Consider the following 8,263-nt stretch of genomic DNA (forward strand, 5'->3'; position numbering starts at 1 on the left):
GAAATGCAAAAGGTGTATGCAGTTTTTTTTTCTCAAGCAGAAAGGTTGATGTGGTGCTACGATCTCCATTTTTTGCCATGCCCAACATGGTGTTAATGTAAGAGAACTGCATCAATAAGGATGACCTGGAGGAGCTGGCTCCATATGGGCTCAGAGGAAAGTCCCCTGCCTCTCAAAATAGCACTTTGGCTGCTGGAGATTTGTGCTTTTTCTGAGAATCAGGCAGGATTGTGTAGACTGCAAGGAGAAAAAGTACTTGGATTTCTTAAGGCCTAATACTCTTGGATTTGAAACCTGCAGCTTGCTAAGTGGCACTATTTCCTGTTTATTTTGAGAGTTAACAATTGCTATTAACTAACAAAAGCCATCTTTACTTCCAAATGTGTGTTAAAAATATGTCTTTTACATGTCTTGAGTTTTTCAGCACTGGAGAGGAGGGGTTAATAAGCAGAAGTGTTTGGAAATAATCCCTTACTCATTTGGATTACTTGTAGATTAGGGAGTATTATGCTGGAAGGTACACCTGGAAAAAGAGAACTTTGAGGACTGGTCTAAAAGGAGGGGGTTTTGTGGTTGTCCCATGGAAAGCAATGATCCATCCCCAAAAACCAATATAACTTGTGTTAAAATTTAATGTATCTCTTAAAGATAACTACTAGTTTTCAACATTTTTTTCATGTATGGTGCTCATATATTTAGTTTTAATTGCATTTGTGTTCTGCAATTGGAATTCCCTTTTTTAAAATGACCTTAGAACAACATGGCATCTAAGTTTCTTCAAAGATCTTTGCAAAAGGAAAAACCCTTATTTAGAAAAGTGCTTTTAATTTTTGTTCATTGCAGTGATAATATAATTGTTTAGCTTTTTTCAGACCCAAGGTATCAATAGCATGACATAAATGCAACCTAAATGATGCATTTTTGAAATGATGCATCTGTTTTAAAGTATATTTTTATTTCGGAGGATTCTCCTGTTAGAACTTACTTTCCCTTGACTCTCCATGTAAAAGCAGATGCTTTAAATATTTCCTTGAAGAATTTTGATAACATTGGTTTAAAAATAAAAGCTGAAATGTGTGTGTCCTTCCTGGCAGGTGGTAAAGTAAACATAAGAAGCATTTTTGTACAATGTCTTTTCCTCTGAGTCTGTTTTCATTAATAAGGAATACTTAATGTATTAGGTGGTAGAAGGCATAATAAACATGTGAAACCAAACAGTTTTGATTTAATATGATTTTTTTACTTTCAGATAATTTGGATCAGTAGAAAAGAATAAGTTTCAGATTTTCTTTTAAGAATATCAAGCAATTGCTTCTGGCCCTGTGCTCCATCAGAAATGTGAATCCGTGATACTTGCTTAAGCAAGTTTTGTCAATTCCTAGTTGAATCCCTTTAAGTGCCAAGAAAAAAAAAAGCATGTAAGCTCAGAGGGCGGGCCCAGCTCCTGGAAAGGCTTTTGGGGTTTGTTTTTACCCTGCTCTTGGGGTACTAGGGGAGCTAAGGGATTCTGAGGAAAGCAAGAAAGCAAAGGGTTAAATGGACATCAACATTTACCAAGGGTTTCCTGTGTTTGTAGGGTACACACAAATTAGAAGACATGGTCTGGAGAATGCTATGGTTCAGAATGCTTAATTATGAATTTAAAACAAATTTAGGGATCCCAAGGAAGTATTTGAAAAGATAGAAATGTTAAAAAAAAAAAAAAAAATTAGGAATACAAACCCATCTACCCATTTGGAGAGTGTAAGGTTGGTATGCTTTATTTCTCTTTCTGGTGGTTTTTGTTTTGTGCCTCCTCCTGGCACTCCTCCTATTAAGGCCTACAGAATACCTCTCTAACCCATATTCACTAGGGTTTACCCCTAACCCTGTCTTTCTGGAGAGTGATATCTCCATGCGCATTTCTTAGTTTTCACTATCATTTGAAAGCTAAAGTGGAGGGGTGGGAAGAAAGCATCGCCAGGCATCTGCATGGTGTTTCAGGCTCTGCCAAGTGTCTATGGCCATTCCTCTTTGCTGAGGATAAAGCGCAGAATTCACAGGCTGCTCTTCAAGGCCTTGCATAAAGGGTTTTAGCCCAACTTTCCAGTTCTTCCAATTGCAGTATAACCAAACTGCTCTTTCCTGATAGACTGGAATTCTTGAAGGACAGGAACTAGGCATTGAATACTTCTCGTATTCCCCAGTTTGCTTTCACTGCTTCTTTTCACATAATAAATGCTAAATTCTTATTTGTTGACTTAACATTTACATGGTTTCCATGGGGCCCTAAGAGCTTCCAACATGCATTTGCATTTTATGCTGCCTGTGGTAAGTACCAGCGCTGGATTACATGAAAACCTGAATTAGAATTCTGCCTCTGAAACCAACAAGCTGGAGGACCTTGGACAGATTTCTCAGCCTTTTTAAGTTTCCGTGTTTTAAATCGTCATACAGAAAGAGGGCTATCTAATGTAGACAGCTGTCCTGAGAATAGAGTGAAGCGGAACATGTGTGATACGTCGTAATGCCTGGCCTACCCCATGGGCTCCTTGAATGCTAGAACCTGACCTTATGGGTGGTTCTAAAAAGCTAATGTATGTAAAGCCTAACACAGTGCCAGCAACATAGAAGATGCTTTAAATTCTAAAAATAGGGAGCAAAGCAGCGAGGCCGGGGCCCGAACTGGGGTTCTGTGCCCGCGGGGCTGCTGCCCCAGCTGGACTACCGCCATGGAACTCAGCACCAAATACCTCATGGAGAAGCTGCAGCGGGACCTGGCGGCGGAGCATGTGGCAGTGGAGGACAACACGACCCGCAGCCTTTGCGCCTGTAGCTTCCGAGTTCTGGCGGTGTCGGCCAAGTTCGAGCGCAAGCCGATGCTTCAGAGACACCGGCTGGTGAACGCGTGCCTAGCAGAAGGGCTCCTGCACATCAATGCCTTTGAACAGAAAACCCTGATCCCAGAGCAGTGGGCCCGTGAGCGGTAGAAATGAGGGACTGGGACTTGCACAGCCATTAAATTAAAAATCTGGAAAATAAAAATTATAAAAATAAATCTCCTGAATCAATGTTTCTCAGTCTGCTACACGAATCCCCAGCATCAGAATTACCTGGAGATTCTTGTGAAGAGTAGCGATTATACGGATTGCCAGCCACAGTCAGACTGTGGGGATGGGGCCTTAATGAGCACCCCCGCATAGATTTCCAATGCTCATTGAAGTTTGGAGATCAGTACCCTCACTGTATTTTAGCATATTCTCCCGATAAGTATGCAGACAAGGGATTATGACGCCTTCATTGTTTCAGCATGGAGAAATTGAGTTGAGAATGGCCCAATGGCTGATCTGAGGTCACAAGGTCAGAAGTGCCAGAAAGGGTATTAGAACTCTATCTCCCGAGCCCTAGAATCAGCCTAGAACTTTCGCCTTCTCCATTTCTACCGAAGGCTTGGTCCCTTGGCAAAAATTGGCAGTCCCTGCACTTTCCTTAGCCCTCTGACTCCCTATCCATTTTCTCAAGGATGCCCTTCCACCATCCTAGTTGAAGTTTTAAGTTTGGGCTGGGGGTGTGGCTCATGCCTGTAATCCTAGCCCCTTGGGAGGCCAAGGCGGGTGGATCACCTGAGGTCAGGAGTTTGAGACCAGCCTGACCAACATGGTGAAATCCCCTCTCCACTAAAAATACAAAAAAATTAGCTGAGTGTAGTGGCACATGCCTTTAATCCTTGCTACCTGGGAGACTAAGGCAGGAGAATCGCTTGAACCTGGGAGGTGAAGTTGCAGTGAGCCAAGATTGCACCATTGCGCTCCAGCCAGGGCAACAAGAGCAAAAATCCATCTCAAAAAAAAAAAAGTGTAAGTTTAAGTAATTAGCCAAGTTAATATGTATATATATTCCAGTTAAACAACTATGTGCTAAAAGATGAACCCAGGGACTGATGTTTGGAAGAAGTATCCAAGGCAGAGAACAGAAATGATATAAATACAGTGCCTGAAACTTCTGCTTTGTTGTTTAAAAGGCAGAGCTTCCAGCAAGTGAGAAAATTGGAAATTATTCAGAGCCCACTCAGCTTTTATAGAGAGGGATATCGTCTACCCATTATATCCTAATGAGATTGACCGTTGGCTACAGTTAACTTGAAGGGTTTTATGGTTTCCTGCATGTGTTGTTTTCCTTCTCTATGTTAAAAAGAAGAAAAAAAAAAAACCTCTCACATCACTAAACGGTATTTCCCAGGGGGCTGTCTGAGTAGGCTGCTGCATTTTGGTTTGGGCCTTAGTTAACAATGGACTTCTATGTGTGTATGTTTGTGAATACAGGTGATAATAAATTTAGCCCGTTTTATTTTCTTTTGGCAGTTTCAATTCAGGGCAATTGGTTTATGGAGTACCGCCAAACAGGCCTAAGTCAAGTCATGGCAGGAAGTTTCTCGTAGGGCCTACCCTGCAGATTTTTTAAGGACCAAATTCTAAGTCATTTGTGCACCAATATACACAGCTGCTTTGCATCATACGTAAGACATTCTAAGGATATTCCATTTGAGTGTTTTTTTAAGGGTAGGACATTAAGAAACAAATGAAATATCATTGACTTAGCCCACTTGCTTCTTTAGATATTTTTCCAAATACATAATTCTTTGGATTAGTTTTTAAACACATAATGAATGTGCTGTTTCCTGACATAACATGCAGTTGAAAGGCAAGTGAAAACACTGTCTATTATCCTTAGTAGGTAGGCTCTCTCCAGTCAGTGAATGCCCAGCAGTGTAGGGCAATGGTTGACTAATGCATGAGATGCATGTAACTGCTTTTATAAGAGCTAAGCAGAAGGGTCCTGTTGAATGATCCGTTAGCTCCCCTTGTATGTGTGGTTGTTACATTCTTTCCTACCAGCCCCTGCCCTAACTTCCTCAGATCAACACCTAAAGCCTGTGAAAATAGTCTCTTCTGGAACCCCTGACCTTCAGTCTCTGCCCCTGCTTTCTCCCTTCCCATTCCCACACTTTCTATGTGGGCCTTTTATCTCTCCTGTTTGCCAATTCCCCTTAGACTTTGAATAATTTGTCTGAAGTTCCTGGGAAGTTGTGGGGCTGTCTGTAGTCTCAAAATACACTGCACTTTGTTCCTTCTCTAGGCCGAGGTAGGTCCAAAAGCCTGTCTTTGAAAGAGGTGGTGCTAAGTACATTGGGGGATTTACTAACAGTTTTAATTTTTTGGATGAGCACCCAATGAATCCAAAAGCTGGAGGAAAGAAAAAATAAGAGGCAAAAGATGAAGGTGGGTGGTACATTGCAATTCCGATATCTCCCAAAGAATGTGAAGTAAATTAAGGGAACACGGATTAAGATTTCCAGTTCTTATTGTTACAACAATATATTTTATACATGTCTTTTCAAACACATGAGAGTTTTCCTTGAGTAGTTACTACAAGTGGAAAGTTGCTGGGTCTTAGTCTTATAGACAAAGGCTTTTGACAGTTTTGGTACCCTGGAGCTGGTTAGGTATAAAGTGGTTTGAGGAGAGAAAAACTAGTGATATGTCTAAATGAACACAGGTTAAAAAGTAAACCAAACTTTCAAACATCATTTTAACCCCCAGAGAAGGTGAATAGATTATTTTAATATGTAAGTAGATACATCTGCAAATCATACTGAGATGATTTTTCTATCCCAAGTGTCTGATAACATACATGAATAGAAAGACGAACAATTACAGTAATAGCCTTGACACTGACATGGTGACAAAGTATGGGGACTTTAGCACTACCGAAATAAACATGAGAACAGAGATCAGCTCTCTTTGGTCTTTTTCTTCTTCCATGAGAACTCATCAGGCTGATTCCCATTTCTGCATTACCAGCCTCACTTTTTTTTTTTTTTTTTCTTTTGCTAGGCTCTGTGATTGCAAGGAACAGAATCACTCAAGTAACCTGAAAGCGTGGGGCTTTATTACAAAGAGACATGGGGCTTTATTACAAAGAAACACAAGGCTACAAGGGAACTGAAAATGTCATGGTAGTTCTAGGAGAAATAGCGTTCAAGATCCATGGCAGCTTTAGAGAGCAGGTTAAGTGGTTGCCGATTTAGCATCAAGATTGTGCAGATGGCCGGGCGCGGTGGCTCACGCCTGTAATCCCAGCACTTTGGGAGGCCAAGGCGGGCGGATCACAAGGTCAGGAGATCGAGACCATCCTGGCTAACACGGTGAAACCCCATCTCTACTAAAAATACAAAAAATTAGCCCCGCACGGTGGCGGACGCCTATAGTCCCAGCTATTCGGGAGGCTGAGGCAGGAGAATGGCGTGAACCTGGGAGGTGGAGCTTGCAGTGAGCCGAGATCACACCACTGCACTCCAGCCTGGGCGACAGAGTGAGACTCCGTCTCAAAAAAAAAAAAAAGATTGTGCAGATAATTAATATGCTCAGGTATTCTGTTAGTTTTCCTCTGTGTGTTGATTTTCTCCCAATATCAAATCTTGCTTCTGTTTTCCATATTTTGTCCTTCATATTCCCTTTTAAGACAGCTCTGGGCTGGGCACAGTGGCTCAGGCCTATAATCCCAGCACTTTGGGGGGCCTTGGTGGGTGGATCACTTGAGGTCAGGAGTTCAAGATCAGCCTGGCCAGCATGGTGAAACCCATCTCTATTAAAAATACAAAAGTTGGCCGGGCAAAGTGGCTCATGTCTCTAATCCCAGCACTTTGGGAGGCCAAGGCAGGCAGATCACGAGATCAAGAGATCGAGACCATCCTGGCCAACATGGTGAAAACCCCGTCTCTACTAAAAATACAAAAATTAGCTGGCCATGGTGGGGTAAGCCCGTAGTCCCAGCTACTCGGGAGGCTGAGGCAGGAGAACCACTTGAAGCCGGGAGGTGGAGGTTGCAGTGAGCCAAGATGGTGCCACTGCCCTCTGGCCTGGAGACAGAGCGAGACTTTGTCTCAAAAAAAAAAAACAACATTCGCTGGGCATGATGGCATGCACCTGTAATCCCAGCTACTCTGGAGGCTGAGGCAGGAGAATCGCTTGAACCCAGGAGGCGGAAGTTGCAGTGAGTTGAGACGGTACCACTGCACTCCAGCCTGAGCAACAGAGCAAAACTCCATCTAAAAAAAAAAAAAAAAAAAAAAGGCCGGGTGTGGTGGCTCAAGCCTGGCCTATAATCCCAGCACTCTGGGAGGCCGAGACGGGTGGATCACGAGGTCAGGAGATCGAGACCATCCTGGCTAACACGGTGAAACCCCGTCTCTACTAAAAAATACAAAACCTAGCCGGGCGAGGTGGCGGGCACCTGTAGTCCCAGCTACTCGGGAGGCTGAGGCAGGAGAATGGCGTGAACCCGGGAGGCGGAGCTTGCAGTGAGCTGAGATCGTACCACTGCACTCCAGCCTGGGCCACAGAGCGAGACTCCGTCTCAAAAAAAAAAGAAAAAAAGACAACTCTGCATGGCAGTTATTTCAATTACTTGCCAAGCAATGAACCGGCTGCTTTGGCGTTGTGTGCCTACTTTTGAACAAATCACTTATTAATTGATTATATTCTTTACTCTCCCATCCCTCTTAATTTTGCTTTTGTTCCTAGGTCTGATGGCTCTCATACGTCCTCTTATATTTTTTTCTTTGACCTTCATATGCTAAGGGAGGGTAAACCCCAAGGTTCACAGAACATCCACCCTTCCTCCTCCACCATCCACAGTATCCTCATTTCAGACAGACTGACTTGGCTTTTATGTATTTAAGATTCTAACTTTTTCCCTGTAGCTCAAATTTTGGCACTCAGGCCTAAATATATAAACAGCAGAGATTAAATATACCACATTCTAAAGGGAAGCCAGGTGAAGGCCTTACCCCAGTAATCCAGAGCAGAAAAGATCCTACCATAGTCAATATTGCCCGTCTCAACACTGCTTCTCCAGTCCAAATAAGCGCGGGATTGGAAAAAGGAAAGGAAGAGAGTCAAGGAGTCCTGAAACATCCTCGAGGGGAGCCCACTGCTTCCTTGCCCCATTCCAAAACCAAGTGACGGGAAAGTTCCAAAGGATTCTCCAGGAGAATAATTCATAGAGAGTGGGGTGTCTACGGGAAGGGAAGGCTGGTATTTTATTTGTACTCCGTCATCTGCTTAACCAGCTGAGTTGTTCTACCAGAGAAAGATGGGGTTGGGAATGTGCAGGTGGGCTGGAGGGGATTGTTGACTATCTGCTTTCTACCATTCGACACAGCAAGGATATGCGTCTCCATGGGTCAAGTACATGGAAGTAGGAATTGAAGAAGCAAGAAGAT

General features: G+C 43.0%; 1 protein-coding gene across 2 annotated transcripts; it reads left to right on the forward strand.

Annotated features, from left to right (window-relative positions):
* Positions 1–2,657: 2,657 nt before the first annotated feature.
* On the forward strand, positions 2,658–2,969 carry LOC104654798 (bolA-like protein 2). Of its 2 annotated transcripts, XM_030928913.1 has the most exons (2): positions 2,712–2,774; positions 2,816–2,926. In XM_030928913.1, the coding sequence occupies exons 1-2, from the start codon at positions 2,712–2,714 to the stop codon at positions 2,924–2,926; spliced, it is 174 nt and encodes a 57-aa protein (XP_030784773.1). The 2 variants fall into 2 exon arrangements, with proteins under 2 accessions (XP_030784775.1, XP_030784773.1); XM_030928915.1 differs by having other exon boundaries at positions 2,658–2,969.
* Positions 2,970–8,263: the final 5,294 nt, after the last annotated feature.

This window comes from Rhinopithecus roxellana, chromosome 4 (assembly GCF_007565055.1).
Source record: "Rhinopithecus roxellana isolate Shanxi Qingling chromosome 4, ASM756505v1, whole genome shotgun sequence".
NCBI lineage: Eukaryota > Metazoa > Chordata > Mammalia > Primates > Cercopithecidae > Rhinopithecus > Rhinopithecus roxellana.

Coding starts and splice junctions, on each gene's coding strand:
- LOC104654798 (XM_030928915.1), top strand. CDS start 2,712: ATGGAACTCAGCACCAAATACCTCATGGAGAAGCTGCAGCGGGACCTG.